The sequence below is a fragment of the Schistocerca cancellata genome, chromosome 4, assembly GCF_023864275.1.
Source record: "Schistocerca cancellata isolate TAMUIC-IGC-003103 chromosome 4, iqSchCanc2.1, whole genome shotgun sequence".
Classification (NCBI taxonomy): domain Eukaryota; kingdom Metazoa; phylum Arthropoda; class Insecta; order Orthoptera; family Acrididae; genus Schistocerca; species Schistocerca cancellata.
In genome coordinates, this window is record NC_064629.1 from 926793197 (window position 1) to 926811323 (window position 18127).

The 18127-nt window shown below is 40.6% G+C and overlaps 1 protein-coding gene across 1 annotated transcript in view; it reads right to left on the minus strand.

The window, feature by feature from the left end:
• Window positions 1-2575: 2575 nt before the first annotated feature.
• LOC126184508 (homeobox protein SIX6-like) overlaps window positions 2576-18127 on the minus strand; it is a 345036-nt gene continuing 329484 nt past the window's right edge. The window contains exon 5 of the mRNA XM_049926901.1: window positions 2576-2626. Within this exon, the coding sequence (XP_049782858.1) occupies window positions 2576-2626 (51 nt within the window). The remainder of the gene's footprint in view (window positions 2627-18127) is intronic.

Here is an 18127-nt window from a genome sequence, read left to right on the forward strand (position 1 = left end):
CATGTGAAGTGGAGGCCCTGGTGCTTGATGAGCGGCATATCACAATTGCGGCGATAATCGAAAATGTGAAAAATCAAGCAGGTATATCTTATGATCAAATTGAATGACATTCGGAACATGCAAAATGATGGCGCCCACTCTGCTCCGTGAGTGGTTACATTCATTCAAAAAATGGTTCAAATGGTTCTGAGCACTATGGGACTTAACATCTTAGGTCATCAGTCCCCTAGAACTTAGAACTACTTAAACCTAACTAACCTAAGGACATCACACACATCCATGCCCGAGGCAGGATTCGAACCTGCGACCGTAGCAGTCGCACGGTTCCGGACTGAGCGGCTAGAACCGCGAGACTACCGCGGCCGGCTTACATTCATTCAAAGTTCCCGGCTATTCAGGGCAGCAGCCGAGATGTTGTAGTTGTGTCGAGGCAGTCCGTATGACTTCTTTACCCGCCTAATCGTGACAGACGAGTGCTGCGTCTATCTCCACGACCTAGAGATAAAGGAGCAAAGTAAGAAATGGTAACACGTGGGTTCACCACCGGCGAAAACGACAAAGACCCGACCGCAACCGAAAGAAAGTAACGCTGAGTAGTTTTGGAACTGGGGTGTGTTTGTTTGACAACAGCACAACTCGTTGTCCAGAGGTCACCGTCACACATGCTGCTAACAAATTTCACCTCGCCGTCCGTATTCATGAAACACAGCACCCAGTGACGTTTTCCACTTTCTTCGGATCAGGAAATCATTGCGTTTCAGGCATTTCGAGAATGATCTCCGAGGTGGAACAATTCCTGAGCTGTCAGAATGTTACGCCATTTGGTTTCTGCCCCTCTAGCGGCGTGCTGTAGTACCGTGGCGCAGGGATTTAAATGTGTGCCATAACCGTAGAAATATACCTGGAAACAAAGAAAAAATAGGATTCGGAGAAATAAAGGAACGCGCCAGGCGATATTGACCCTACAACATCTCTCAGATGAAAAGTTAAGGAAAAGAAAACTTACGTTTATAGAATTTCTAAACTTGGAACGAAAGCTTTTGAAAATGTTGCCTGGAAGGTCTATTTGAAATTACGGAGATAGCAGGGGTAAAATACAGAGAGCGAAAGGATATTTGCGAGTTGTACAGAAACGAGACGGCACTCATACGAGTCGAGTGGCACGGAGGGAGAAGTGAGTGAGACAGGATTGTACACTATCCCTGCCGTCATTCAATGTATGCACTGAACAAGAAGTAAAGCAAACCAAAGAAAAATTTAGAGTAGGAATAAACGTTCTGGGAGAAGTAATTAAAACTTTGAGGTTTGTCGATGACGAGACAGCAAAGGACTTGGAAGAGCAGGTGAACGGAATGTACAGCGTCTTGATAGGAGGATGTAAGATGAACATAAATAAGAACAAAACAAAGATAATGGAATGTAGTCGGATTAAATCAGGTGACGCTGACGAAATTAGATTAAGAAACGAGATACTAAAAGTAGCATATGAGTTTTGCTATTTGGGGAGCAAAATAACTGATGATGTCTGAAATAGAGAGGATATAAACTGTAAGCCAACAATGGCAATAAAAGTGTTTCTAAAGAAGAGAAATGTGTGAACGTCGAATGTAGATTTAAGTGCTGAGAAGCCTTTTCTGAAGTTATTTGTCTGGAGTGTAGTCCTGTATGGAAGTGAAAAATGGACGATAAAGGGTTTAGACCAGAGGAGAACAGGGGATTTGGAAATGTGGTGCTACAGAAGAATGCTGAAGATTAGATGGACAGATCACGTAACTAATCAGGAAGTACTGTGCGGAATTGGGGCGGCAAGAAATTTGTGGCACAGCTTCAGGGATAGGACACACTCTGAGACATCTAGGAGTCACCAGTTTAGTACTGGAGGCAAGTGTGAGGGGGAAAAATCGTAGGTGGAGACCAATAGATAAGCATGTACGTTGCAGTATTTATTCAGAGATAAAGAATCTTGTACAGAAAAGAGTAACAAGGAAAGCTACATCAAAACAGTCTTCTGGCTGAAGATCACAAAAACAATTAAAATTTTGTCTTACCCTCGAAATTCAGCAGAACTTGCAAATACGCATTGGCAAAATTTTTGTTGTCCAGGAAAGTATTACGCTCCTCGGAAATGTGTTACCACTCACTTTTCATGCAATCCTTGTCATGTTACTAATATATTTCGTAATTTATTTGTAAATAGAAACACTGTATTAGTTTTAACCAAGTCAAGTCCGTCATTATTATTAGTTTGGCGACATCACGAAATACACCTTCCGAATTCCTAATCTTTTCTCCCGGCAAAACTGAAAATGTAAATGTAAAGCTACGCCAAGGAAAAACTATGTCACCCTGTATATCGAGCGCAAACGTACCAGATTTCGATGAGAGAGAGGGGAGATTTAACGCACTTATTCCGGAACCTAATTAAATCTTTAAGAATATTGCAACCATTTCGTCGTGTTCATTAACAACGTCACGATAAAAAAGTAATTGAATTGAGGCAATTTGTATTCTTGTGTTTCAGGGCGGCGGGGAGGAGCCGTGGGGCCGCGAAATCGTCGTGCTGCAGCTAAACTAATTAGGCCGCCTTAATAAAATCTGTTTCATCAAACCGCCGCCGCTGCTGCTGCTACACATAACAATACAGAATTATAATCTTTCTCCTTTTTCCGTCGAGTTGAGAACGAAGACCCAGGGTGCAACACGGGGTTGCGCTCTGCGGAAACATAAGCATTAGCAAGAACAGGTCTGCCACAGAGCTAGGAGCGTTACTGAGCGACGTATAAGCGAAACAGCACTGGACAATGTTTCCTCGATGCGAATCGATCATTTTGTGTGAAAAGAGGAAGTGGGGAAATTGTTTTCTTTGCCGTACTTCGGTGTCTGAAGTTCTCTACTCGGGCTCACGATATCGTAATCCGGAGTGGTTGAAAAGTGCATAACCAAGAATAGTCGGAAACGTGTTCAATAACTCGATGCGTAACAAGATTGGAGAAATTAAGTCTATATCTGTATTTACACCTGCAATCCGCAACTCATCTTACAACTAGCATTTCCCTCCTTTCCTCTTCCATTTGAGGCTAATGCATGGCACGAACGCACCAGTTCTAATTTTTCTGATTTTCTCGACGCTGTCATCTCGTGATATTTTTACAGGAGGAAGTGATACGTTGCTTGGTTCTGCTGTAGGAATTTGAACACTTACGCTATCCACTTTATTCAACATATCACTACGACTGGAGTTTGATGAGTGTTCATCAAAGGAAGCCATCACGAAACGAGCTGCTCTTCGCTGGGTTTCTTAAACTAATCCTGCCTGATAAGGATGACAGATTTATCATCCGTAACTGAACCCAGTACGTTGATCTCGAAGGTGAGTGTTCATCAGAGGCCAAAATATCGTCAGGAATGCCTCACAGAAGTATGATAGGAGCTTTAACATTTTATATATACGTAAATGATGTGGCGGACAACAGTCTGCGGTTGTTCGCTGATGTTACGACGGTGCACGGGAAGGTGTCGTTGTTGAAGATGGCTTATACAAATTTTGTAGTTGGTGTCAGAATGGTAGTTAGCTCTAAATGTAGAATAATGTAAGCTAGGGCAGATGAGTAGGAAAAACAAACCTGTAATGTTCGACTGCAGCATTAGTAACGTGAGGATTGACACAGTCACATCAATAAAATATCTAGGCGTAACGTTACAAAGCGATATGGAATGGAATGAACACGTAAGGACTGTAGTAGGGAAGGTGAATTGTCGACATCGGTTTATTGGGAAAATTTTAGGGAAGTGTGTATCATCTGCAAGGGGGACCGTATAAAGGACGCTACTGCGACCCAACTTCTAGTACTGCTGGAGTGTTTGAGATCCGCACCAGGTCGGATTAAAGGAAGAGATGGAAGCAATTCAGAGGCAGGCTGCTAGATTTGTTACCAGTAGGTATTACGGAAATGCTACGGTACTCAACTGGGACTCCCTGGAGGAAAGGCGGCGTTCTTTCTCGGGGAACACTAGTGAGAAAATTTAGAGAACCGGCTTTTGAAGCTGACTACAAAAACAATTGCACTGGCGCCAATGTACATCTCGCATAAGGACCACGAAGATGAGAGAAATAACGGATCTTATGGAGTCATATAGACATTCGGTTTCCCTCGCTCTATTTGCTTGCGAGTGGAACAGGAAAGGAAATAACTGGTAGTGGAACGTGGTACCCTACGCTTACGGAGTATGTATGTAGATGTAGATGGGCAGCACTCAAAAATGGGTCGTACGGGGATCGTTCAATAAGTAATCCCTCATTATTTTTTCTCACAGCGTAGTTATTCGTAAGAATTAGAATTTGGTGACAACATCAGCCAACATTACTTTGACTTGTACTATTTTTGTATATAGTCACCATCACAATCTATGGCCAGCGTTGTAGAGAACAATGTACTTCCTGTTGTTAAAAGCACTTATCCTTTGTCCGTGGCCATGTTTTCACTATGTGAATTACGTTCCCATAATCTTCAAAGTGTGTACCATGCATAGAATCTTTCAGTGGCCGAAAAAGGCGGAATTTCGAGGACTCCATGTCTGGACTATAGGGTAGATAAGGCAGTGATGTCCATTGAGATTTAGCGACGTGTTTCCAGGTTCAGAGATCTCTGTGTGGGTGTCTATTGTCGAGCTGCAACAATTTTTTTATATTTTAATTTTTGTCGCACCGGAAACGTCGGAAACGTTTTGAGTTTGATCAGAATCTTCACATATGGATCTGAATTAACTGTCGACCCTTCTGACAGGTGACAGTGATTGTGATAGTGGCAAAAGACTGTCATTACGACTCGGCCACCAGAAGGAGCTTCTTGAAGATCTCTTGTTTTGGTGACTGCGGGAAGTATCATTCCAGTGATTGCCTTCATGTTTCTGGCTCAAAGTAATGCACCCAGGTTCCGTCACCTGTAACTATCCGTGACAAAAATACCTCTCCATCGGACTAAAACTGCCAAAAGAGTTCAGATGAAATGGCTTTTCTCGTACTCTGTTGTGAGGATTCGTGGAACTCATCTTCAGCACACCCTTGACTATCCAAGAGTCTCATTCTCTGCGCACGCACTTCCAATGCTAGGAGGTAGGTGTAGAAACAAGTTTCGAGTTTTGATGCGCTGTTCTGCACGAATATGGCATCCGCTCCATTCACCATGTCGGGATCATTGGCTGTGATAGGACGTCCAGAACATGACCTATCATGAATCTCAGTTTCTGCGCTTCCTGATGCTTTCACTACCTTTAGCCACTGTCGAACACTACTCCTATCAACTGATCATTACCATATACTGCACACAAATGTATATGGATGTTCACCACAGTTTTTTTCCACAATCAACAATTCATTTACAGCATGTTCCTTATATCGAGTTTCTTTCGTAGGTGCCATACAGATTTATCACTACTGTGTAGTCATCTTCGGAATTGTTCGAAATATCGCACAAGTGCAGAAGAAAAACGAAAATTTGAAGCACCTAAAAGGGCAGTTTCCTATATACAGGGTGATCAGGAAAAGTCTGAAAAGCTTGTGAGGGCATTGCAGGGAAGTTCAACTGATCAATAACAGTTTTTTTTTAATTATGTATGTTGCGCCGTTTCCGAGTTGTTTAGCACTGAAGTAACCCAATAAGGTCGTTGCGCGCGCAAATTGAAGCAGTTGCACGGGCTAATATGCGGCAATACACAGACATCTGACGGTCCTCGAGTTACCACTTGTTCAAATGCTCGTTAACAGTTAAAACTGTCTTTCGCAGAAGCAATAAATTTAAGCCATGTGAACAAAAGCTACGTTTGCTCAGTTTGAGGAAACCAGACGAAGAACACGTCTGGGGCACTGTCTCTGGCAGGCCGCGAGCGACGACCTGACTGGCTCACTTCTGTGGCAAATAGCTCGGAAACGGTGCAACATATCGAATTTTTTCTTAACAGTTATTCTCAACAGAAGCTCCACTACAACATCCTTACCAACTTTTTAGGTTGTTTCTGACCACCCTATATCTCAACGACTGTAAAAAAATTGGAACAGTATTTATTGAACCATCTTCGTATTAATATTCTGTACGCAATTTGTTTCGTGGAGAAATTTGATTTCCTTAAGGTTTTTCCAGTGGATCTCTGCCTGGAATCTTCTCTCCGACAAGTACCTTTATGTGATCATTCCACTTTTGGTCGCTTAGTGCTGTTACTTCTAGATATATTACTGTTGCTACTGTTTTCAGTGATTTATCGCCAATCATGTAATCGAAATGTAATGTATCTCTCCGCCTATTTATGCACAGTACGTTACATTCATTTACAGTGAGGTTCAAGTGTCAGTCCCTACACCAGCCGTTCGTTCTCTGGGAGGTCTTCTTCCATTTCGCTACACATTTCTCCATTTAAGCTTTGCTATGGACGACGTCGTGTCATGGAGCCTCCGACGTTATCCACTAGATCGTTTACAGATGCAAACAATAATGGTACTATAGCACTCTCTTAGTGTACTCCTGAAGTTACTTTTACATCTGACGAGTTCTCTTCTGCTGCTTCTTCTTCTTCTTCTTCATCTGGACATAGGCCTCTTCTAGAGACTGCCATGATGATCTTTGCTGGGCGGTCTGGATCCATTTTTTTCCTATATATCGTTGGGTGTATTCTTTCCATCTCGTCAGAGGACGTTCGAAACTTCTCTTTGACTCCCTTGGACGCCACCACATCAGTGTTTTGGTCCATTTGAAGCAGTTCCTAGCCACGTGTATTGCCCAGCTCCACTCCAGATACATGACAGTAAAACCGTGCTCAGATCCAGGCGCTCTGTAGGACACGTGTACCTGCCATAAGGGTGTCTCACGAACCAACTGGCCTATTTCCCGCAGTCAGGGTACAGAAACATACGAGGGTTGGAACTTTAGTAGTGGTAACTATTTATTTACAGCTCGTACAAAATATATACGTATTTCAAAGTTTTACCGACCTTCAAAGCAGTCACCAGCATTGTGTATAACCCGTTGCCAGCCATGTGGAAGTCGTAGGATACTCTTAGCAGTGCCAGTTGTCTTGACAGTTCGAACAGCGCGGTCTATTGCCCGACGAATTTGTAGCAGTTCTGAAGCGAATGCCGTGAAGTGTTTCCTTCAGTTTAGAAATCGAGTTGAACTTACCAGGGCTTAAGTCAGGGGAGTGTAGTAGGTGGTATAGCACTTAGTAGCCCCATCCGTGAAACAAATCAGTAACAGCTTGCACCGTACGTGCTTGAGCATCGTCCTGCAAAATGTTGATCATGTCCTGCAAAAAGTGTCATCACTTCTCTCTCTAAGCTGGTCGTAGGTCGTGTTCCAAAAATGAACAGCATAGAGAGAGAAGTGATGACACTTTCTGCAGGACCTGACCATCATTTTGCAGGACGGTGCTCAAGCACGTACGGTGCAAGCTGTTACTGATTTGTTTCACGGATGGGGCTGCTAAGTGCTATACCACCTACTACACTCCCCTGACTTAAGCCGTCGTAAGCTCAACTCGATTTCTAAACTGAAGGAAACACTTCACGGCATTCGCTTCAGTACTGCTAAAAAATCGTCAGGCAATAGACCGCGCCGCTCGAACTGTCAACACAACTGGCACCGCTAAGACTATCCTACGACTTCCACATGGCTGGCAACGGGTTATACACAATGCTGGTGATTACTTCGAAGGTCAGTAAAACTTTGAAACACGTATCTATTTCGTGCGAGCTGTAAATAAATAGTTGCCACTATTACAGTTCCAATTACCAATTATTGAAGCAATTTCACAGATTTCCTGTAGCTATATTAGTTGACATTTTGTCACAGGGCTTTGCACACACACAAACAACTCAGAAAAGATTTTTTGACGTATTACAAGTGCTTCATATGGGCTCCCCTACAGATAACTAATCGGTAATCAATTTCTTCCCACGTTCGGCGCAGAACGTCTCTTTCAAACTGTTCGAAGGCACTGTTTCTGATAGGCTTGGTGGAAGATCAGATGTAAACACAAAATCTATCACACAATTCCACACAAAAAAATCGCATGGAGTTTGGTCGTGAGAGCATGGAGGCCACTACGAATTGCTGACCACAAACCCCATAACGACTGATCCGTCAGTTTCTCAATTCCCTGTTTAAGAATTAACTAACGTCGTGATGGAAGTGGGGTGGAGCACTATTCTGTTGGTAGATAAAGTCAATACTGTCGGTGTCTAGCTGTGGCATGAGCCAATTTTCCAGCATGTCCAGATACAAGTATCCTGCAACGGTCTTTTTGCAGAATATATAGGGACCGTAAACTTTAAACTATGAGACTGCACAGAACATACTAACTTTCGACGAATCTCGAATGTGCTGCATGATACCATGGGAATTTTCTGTCCCCCAGATTCGCGCACCAAGCCTGTTTGCTGTGCCATTCACATAAAATGTTCCTTGATCACTGAAAGCAAGTTTCTCACAAAATCCACCCTGTTCCATAAACTGTTGCAACTGTGACGAAAATTCAAAGCGTCTGACTTTGTCATCCGGAGTCATGGCTCGTAGCAATTGCAAACCATAAGGCTACAGCTTCAGTAGCTTCCTTAAGAACCTCCAAACAGTCGGTTGTGGTATATTCAGCTCTCTGTATGCTCTGTTCGTCGACTTCTGTGGGCTAAGTGCGAAACTCGCCTTTACGCGTCAATCGTTTCTTCACTTAACTGCAGGTTAACTCGATTTTCCCTTGTAGACGCACCTGAAGCTTTAAACTGGGCATACCATCATCGAATAGAGTGGGAGAATCCTTTTTGTTCCGAAGTGGCGTTGCACTGTTACGGCAGACTGATGTGAATGCATTTCAAGCACGACATGGGCTGTCTCCGCGCCTGTCGCCATCTTACCTAACTGCTCACTGCTGCGCTCTCGTGGCAGAATTCTGAAGTAGGGCTGCAACAGTACTAAACTTTTTGAGGTTTTCTATATGAGTGGTGAGTTTTGTTACAATATGTCAATTAATGTAGCTACAGTGAATCTATGAAATCGCCACTTAGAATAACCTTGTATTACATTCTATTTTAACCATAGTCTCAGGAACATAACTGAGATGAAACTTGTTCGTCTTTACAATAATACAGAGAATACTGGAACAGGATGTTGACTCCTAAAAGAGGTTCGAATCCTGCCTCGGGCATGGATGTGTGTGATGTCCTTAGGTTAGTTAGATTTAAGTAGTTTTAAGATCTAGGGGACTGATGACCTCAGATGTTAAGTCCCATACTGCTCAGAGCCATTTGAGCCTTCGGTGAACTTCCTCTATGTTCTTCGCTAACCCTATCTGGTGACGACCCCAGACCGCGCAGCAATATACCAAAAGAGGACAGAGAAGCATAGTGAAGGCAGCCTCTTTAGTACATCTGTTACATTTTCAAAGTATTCTTCCAATGAAACGTAGTCTTCAGTTTGCTTTCCCCACAACACTTTTTATGTATTTTTTCCAATGTAAGCTGAGCGTAATTGTAATTCCTAGGTAATTAGTTGAATTTACGGTCTTTAGGTTAGACTGATTTATCGCGTAACCGAAGTTTAATGGATTCCTTTTAGCACTCGTCTGTATAGCCTCACACTTTTCATTATTTAGTGTCAACTGTCATTTTTCACACCATTCAGATATCTTTTCTAAATCGTTTTGCAATTTGTTTTGATGTTCTGATGGGTTTAATAGACGATAAACGACAGCATCATCTGCAAACAACCTAGGACGACTGCTCAGATTGTCTCCTGAATCTTTATATCGATAAGGAACAGTAGAGAACCTATAACACTATCTTGGGGGACGCCAGAAATCACTTCTGTTTTACTCGATAGCTTTTCGTCAGTTACTACAAACTGTGTCCTCTCTGACAGGAGAACACGAATGCAGTCACAACAGCTGAGATGATATTCATATAAGCACTCAACTTCAGTACAAGTCGCTTGTGTGGTACTGTGTCAAAAGGTTTTTGGAAATCTAAAAACACGGAATAAATTTGTGATCCCTTGTCACTAGCACTCAAGAGGATATTTACTCCTACGTTACTCATGTTGGCAGCTGTTCTCGATTCGAATTCTGGAATATTTACTTCGTCTTCTTTTGTGAAGGCATTTTGGAAGGCTGTGTTTAGTAACTCTGCTTCCGCAGCACTGTCGTCGAAAGGATTTCCCTTGCTATTGCGTAGAGAAGATATTGACTGTGTCTTGCGGCTAGCATACTTTAAAAACGACCAGAATTTCTTTGGATTTTCTGCCAGGTTTCCAGGTAAGGTTTCGTCGTGGAAACTATTATAAGCATCTCGCATTGAAGTCCGCGCTAAATTTCGAGCTTCTGTAAAAGATCGCCAATCTTGGAGATTTTGTGCTCGTTTAAATTTGGCATACTTTTTTCGTTGTTTCTGCAACAGTGTTCTGACCAGTTTTGTGTACCAAAGGGGATCAGCTCCGCCGTTTTTTAATTTCTTTGGTACAAATCTCTCAATTTCTGTCGACACTATTTCTTTCAATTCAAGCCACATCTGGTCTATAGTTACATTGTTAATTTGGAAGGAGTGGAGACTGTCTCTCAGGAAGACGTCAAGTGAATATTTATCTGCTATTTTAAGTAGGTATATTTTTCGTTTATTTTTAGAGTATTTGTAGGTTACAATATGCAGCCTCGCTACGACAATTCTGCGTTCACTAATCCCTGTATCCGTTTTGATGCTCGTTATTAGCTCAGACTTATTTGTTGCTAAGAGGTCAAGAGTGTTTTCACAACCATTTACTATTTGCGTGGGCTCATGAATGAACTGCTCGAAATAATTTTCAAACACATTGTAATACATATTGTTGCAAAGAATCGAACCTAACATTCTGAACACCAATAAGATGCCATGTCTCTTTTCAAGACTTCTTCTAGTGAATGCTACACACCTCTTTATTGGTAAAAATTCCGGATAATGCCTGCTATAAGACGAATCACGTTTGGTGTCCGATGTGGGCGTCCAGTTGACGACCCCTGTTGTGGAGATGGCAGACCAGCGGTTCCCCGAGACTAATTATGAATTTATGTCTGCTTTCTTGCCGTCAAGTTTTTTTTCCAGAAAATATGCGCTGATGTTTGCTATAGCTAATAAATGGCTAACAATCATCCGATGACTTTTTTCAGAAAACTACTGCTGATCATTAGGTAGCTTTGAAACTGAGAAATTGCTCTGAGCACTATGGGACTTAACATCTGATGTCATCACGCCCCTAGAACTTAGAACTACTTAAACCTAACTAACCTAAGGACATCACACACATCCATGCCCGAGGCAGGATTCGAACCTGCGACCGTAGCGGTGGCGTGGTTCCACACTGAAGCGCCTAGAACCACTCGGTCACAGCGGCCGGCTGAAACTGAGAGTCGCTACTATGCAGTCATCCCACATTCTTCTTCTTGTACCCGATGAAAACACTTAGCTTTTGCACGGTGCCATTATCTGAATTTACTTTTTGAAATATATCGTCATAAAACCAGCTGATGGCTCTGACATCCCTCTAGTCTTTCCATCTTATCAACATCTCCTTGTTTCTGTACACTGTAATGTGGTGACCCTTCTTCAGTTTCTCATATTTCATGTAGGCAGGTAACTCCTTTCTTTTTGCCGCATTGTGTGTGCAAGACAGAGAGAAAGCAAATTTTAAGAGAGGTTAGATCTGGGACAAAGCTTCAGTTTGAGAAAGAAATAAAAAAAAAAAACATAATTCCAGCTTATTACATTAGCATACACAGCCATTGGTTAAGAATTTTCAACAGTCAGCAGATATTTTAACTGTACCCAATTTTAACTCAGTCAATGTGAAATGTCAGCTATCTTTATTGCATCAAAATATTCGAGGACTGTGAAATAAAATTAATGAATTAACTATCTGCATAGATGAATTAGAGTCTTCAAACCCAGCTGAGATAATCTGCCTCTCTGAACAACATGTGACCACAAGGTATAGAACTTTTAAGTGTTACAGAGTTTAGGTTACCATCTCACTTTTGTAGATCAGAAATGGAGAAAGGAGGAGTTGCCACATTCATCAGGAGCTGTCATAAATTTAAGAACATAGACATTCATAAATTTTGCCTAGAACAGCATATGGAAGCATGTGCAACAGAATTAGTTTTACAAAAAATCTTTCATTATATTAAGTGTATATCGAGCACCTGCAGGTAACTTTAATCTGTTTGTAAACCACCTTGAAGCTGTACTGGCCCATTTAACAACCAAAAACAAAGAAATAGTGGTTGCTGGTGATTTCAATGTAGATTTCCTTAAAGACTCTCCCAATAAGAACTTATTTGAGTTAGTAACACTATCATTCAACTTAATTCCCACTGTAAAGTTCCCCACTAGGATAGCCACTTGCTCACAATCAGCCATTGATAATATCTTTATAGAAAAGTCCAATGAACAAAATTATATTACAAAACCAATAGTCAATGGCCTCTCAGAACATGACATGCAGTTCCTTCTGTTAAATGTTAATACTGAACAGGATATAAAATCTGTTAAATCTGAGCTCAAGAGGGTAATCAGTAAGCCAAAAATTGACTATTTTAGGACACTCCTCAGAGACATTCACTGGACTGATGTTCACAGTGCTCATGGCGTGAATGAAAAATATAACACTTTTGCTAACAAAGTGCTTACTTTATTCAAACACTGCTTTCCCCCAAAACTTACCAAGGTTAGAGCAAAGTCTACAAAGAAGCCATGGATTACTCGAGGAATAGGGGTATCTTGTAAAACAAAAAGAAAACTGTATCTGTCAATCCGAAACATTTCCAATGTTGATGCTATAGCACATTACAAGAAATACTGCAAAATATTAAAGACTGTAATACGGATGTCAAAGCAAATATATTACAAGGAAAAGATAGTCATATCAGATAACAAAATAAAGACAATATGGGATATAGTGAAGGAGGAGACCGGTAGAACCATACATGAAGAGGAACAAATAGCATTAAGAGTAAATGATACATTGGTGACAGATGTATATAGTGTTGCAGAACTTTTTAACAAACATTTTATAACTGTTACTGAAAAGATGGGGTTGTCAGGTTCGGTAGATGCTGCTATGGAATACCTCAGACCAGACATTTCAAGTAACTTCCATAATATGAATTTGACCCTCACTACCCCAACAGAAGTAATATCCATCATAAAATCTTTAAAATCAAAAAAATCTAGTGGGTATGATGAAATATCAACAAAGTTAATTAAAGAATGTGATTCTGAGCTAAGTAACATATTAAGCTATCTGTGTAACCAGTCGTTTATCAGTGGAATATTTCCTGAATGGCTGAAATATGCTGAAGTTAAGCCACTGTTTAAGAAGGGAGATGAAGAAATAGCATCAAATTTCCGTCCAATTTCACTGTTGCCAGCATTCTCAAAAATTTTCGAAAAAGTAATGTATAGTCGTCTTTATAACCATCTTATCTCAAATAACATACTGTCAAAGTCACAGTTTGGATTTCTAAAAGGTTCTGATATTGAGAAGGCTATCTACACTTACAGTGAAATGTGCTTAATTCATTAGACAAAAAATTGCAGGCAACTGGTATATTTTGTGCTCTGTCAAAGGCATTTGACTGTGTAAATCACAATATCCTTTTAAGTAAATTTGAATATTATAGTGTAACAGGAAATGCTGCAAAATGGTTCAAATCTTATATCTCTGGCAGGAAACAAAGAGTGTTATTAGGAAATAGACATGTATCAAGCTATCAGGCATCATCCAACTGGGAACTAATTACATGTGGGATCCCACAAGGTTCCATTTTAGGGCCCTTACTTTTTCTTGTGTATATCAATGACCTTTCATCAGTAACATTACCAGATGCCAATTTCGTTTTGTTTGCCGATGATACAAACATTGCAATAAATAGCAAATCAGGTGTAGTCTTAGAAAGATCAGCCAATAAAATATTTGTGGACATTAATCACTGGTTCCTAGCCAATTCTTTGTCACTAAACTTTGAAAAAACACACTATATGCAGTTCAGAACTTGTAAGGGGTGTCCCACGAGTATATGTCTAACATACGACGACAAGAAGACAGAAGAAGTTAAATTCTTGGGATTACAGCTTGATAATAAATTCAACTTGGAGCAGCACACCACAGAACTGCTGAAGCGTCTTAACAAATCTCTGTTTGCAATGCGAATTTTGTCAGACATAGGGGATATAAAAATGAAAAATCTGGCGTACTATGCTTACTTTCATTCCATAATGTCATATGGGATTATTTTTTGGGGTAATTCATCAAGCCAAGCTGAAGTTTTCTGGGCACAAAAACGTGCAGTAAGAGTTATATGTGGTGTGAACTCAAGAACATCCTGCAGAAGCCTGTTTAGGGAACTAGGGATACTAACTACTGCTTCCCAATATATTTATTCCTTAATGAAATTTGTCATTAAAAATATATCACTTTTTCAAACCAGCAGCTCAATTCATGGAATCAATACTAGAAATAAGAATAATCTTCACAAGGATTTAAAGTCACTTAGTCTTGTACAAAAAGGTGTGCATTATTCAGGAACACACATTTTCAATAACTTGCCAGCAGCCATAAAAAGCTTAACAACCAATGAAATTCAGTTTAAGAGAAGCCTAAAGGATTTATTGGTGGCCAACTCCTTCTACTCCATTGATGAACTTCTCAGTAAAACCAACTGATTTGTATATAACTTCTGCACAATTTCAGTGCAGTAATGTGTTCATTGAAAATTTGTGTGTGTGTGTGTGTGTGTGTGTGTGTGTGTGTGTGTGTGTTTGTGTAAGTACAATCTAACTTCTGCACCATTTCAGTGCAGTAATGTGTTCATTGTAAATAAGTATTATAATAGTTGTATTACATGTTTATTACCTTATAAATAAATAAAAAACTTTTTTATTTTTAATTCAGTTTATTAGTACTTGTAAAATGACTCTTTCATATAGTGTTCATTAAAAAATGACGATCATTCCACTTGGGACCTGTGGAATGGTACATTAGCTTATTTGTTTTAGTTGTAAATATTTGTCATGTATTGTTGTTCTTCTGACATGTTCCACATCCTGGAGGACCTCATCACTACGGATCAATTGGAATGAAAGTAAATCTAATCTAATCTACAACGCCAGTTTTCTTACGCAGTTTGTCAATCAAATCTTGACTAGTTTACCAGTTATCGAAGAAATTAAAATTAACCGTACTGAGAAAATCGTGATCAATCTCCAAAGCCTTTCGAGAGGTTATTTTCTCTTCAGGTTAAAGACTGCTGTAATTTGTATCCTTACCAGTATAAACAACGAAATACGTTATAACTGACCTAGTATATAATATTTTGAATGGCGGAGGTACCACCTAATGGTGGAACCATAGACTAATAACATTACAACTGCTACTGACTTGACACTCATCATTTCCATTAGCTAAAAGCCACAGAATGCACTTACGGAAAGCTCAGTCGAATCCAATGAGAATGAGCAGGTGAATGACGGATGTATCCGTACCGCCAGCCTAAAAGATTAAGCATATCCATGTTTATAAATACTGAATATAGATAAGTTTATTCTGCGTTTTACTTCTTGTAAAATGTAGCTGACCATACACTATGTCGAATTAAATATAGAAAGGTGCTGAAACTCCTTCAGTTACCATGGTGAAATGACATCCACAGTCTTTGACTGGTAACCTACCGCTTAGCGTAAATCGGTCTGACCAGAAAATGAGGAACGAGATTCATAGATGTCCTGCTGGCGGCTGATGAAGCAGTGCAACATATTATCGATCTAGAAATCTTCATATCCTCTTTATTGCCTAAGCACAAACCATCCGTGTAAATAAAAATTACAAGACACTTTTTTCTGCTGTTTTTTCATGAAAATAAACTGAAGAGCCGAAGACAGGACTCCTGGAGGGCTATCCATAAATCCGTAAGGGTACGAGGGGGAGGATATCTCTTATGAAGAGCACGTTGCAAGGTATCCCATATATGCTCAATAATGTTCATGTTTTGGGGGTCTGGTGCCCACTGTTTAATCTCAGAAGAGTATTATGATGCTTACGTACGTGTCACCTGTCAAATGTCGTATCTAGGAGTATCAGGGGTCACATATCACTCCAACTGCACGCGCCCCACGCCATTGCAGAGCCTCCGCCGGCTTCAGTAGTCCCGAGTTGACATGCAAGGTCCATAGATTCATGAAGTTGTCACCATACCCGTACACGTCAAGTGTCGGTGTTGACGGGCCCAGGAGAGGCGTAAGGTTTTGTGTTGTGCAGTCATCAAGGTTACACGAGTGGGCCTTCGGCTCCGAAAGCCAATATCGATGATGTTTCGTTGAATGGTTCACAAGCAGACACTTGTTGGTGGCGCAGCATTGAAATCTGCAGCAATTTGCAGAATGGTTGCACTTCTGTCACTTTGAACGATTCTCTTTAGTCGTTGTGAGTACCCTCCTTACAGGATCTTTCTCCGGCAGTAGCGATGTCGGAGATTTGATGTTTTACCGGATTCCTGATATTCACGGTATTCTAATGAATTGGTCGTAGAGGAAAATCCCCACTTCATCGCTACCTTTTAGATGTTGTTACCCATCGTTCGTGCGCCGGCTACAACGCCAAGTTCAGACCCACTTAGATCTTCATAACCTGAAATTGTAGTAGCAGTAACCAATCTAACAACGGCACCAGACACTTTTTGTCTTACATAGGCGTTGTCGAACGCAGCACTATATTCTGCCTGTTTACATATCTCTGTATTTCAATAAGTATGTCTATACCAGTTTATTTGGCGCTTCGGTGTTCAAGCTTCAACAGGACAAATAAAGAAACTACTGCTATTTTCCTCCAAATATTTCAGGTTATGTTTTCAACGATGTCGATTTAATGAAGCTAGCAGAATAGTTCGGGTTACGTTTTCAGTGAAATTGTTGTTATTGGACAGTGATATGCCTGCAAACTAAAATGTATTTCGGTTTCCATTGTTTTATATTAGAGAACACTAGTCAGATACGAGCTCTCGGTTCCCCATTCTAACAAAATTCTCTGCTTCGACATTTCTCTTCCAGACACTGTTTAATAACATTTAAAAGTTTTTCTTAGTGACTGAAGTGCTATGATGAGCCACTCCAAGCACTTTCCTCTTATATAATGCTCTTGACTACACTTCCATCTACCATCAAAATCTACTATCATTTATGCACAGGCCTCTATATACTTCTCACAGCATATAACTTGCCTATTTGTCTACATCCTTAGTTAGTTGGTTAGTTAGTTACATGTTCCATAGATAATTTACACGATTATTTTATCGAACTGATGTGGAAAGAGTCAGTTTACAGGAAATGTATGCTTGATTAGTTTTAACATTAATGAACACATTATTACTTTTAGTCTGGCTCATGTAACGTCCGCAGCTCGTGGTCTTGCGGTAGCGTTCTCGCTTCCCGCGCATGGCGTCCCGGGTTCGATTCCCGGCACTGTCAGGGGTTTTTCCTGCCTCGAGATGACTGGGTGTTGTTGTGTTCATCATTATCATTCATCCCCATTACGGTCAGATGAAGGCAATGGCAAACCACCTCTGCTAGGACCTTGCCTAGTAGGGTGGTGCGGGTCTCCTGCAACGTCCCCTACACTCTCGGAGTATGGGATCTCATCATCATACTCATGAAACTACACTTAATTTTTTTTCTGCGTACCATTTTTTATGTATAAATTCATCAATGGAATAGAAGTAATTGTCCAGGAGAAATTATTTTAAATTAGATTTAAGACTTGCTTCGTTACTTGTCAGATATTTTACATGATCAAATGGGCAAATGATCAGAAATTTTTGTTGCCGCATACTGAACTCTTTTCTTAGCCACTCACAACCTCAACCATGGGTAACAAAGATCATTTTTCCCTCTGGGTGTTAGGTATGTACATTACTGTTCTTCTCAAAGTGTAATGGATTATCTATGAAGAATTTCATTACGAATATATGTATTCGTATTGTGATGGCGTGTTTAAAATACCTAGTTCCTTGAAGAGGCATTTACATGTCGCCCATGGTTGAACAACACATATCATTCTTACTGCTCGCTTTT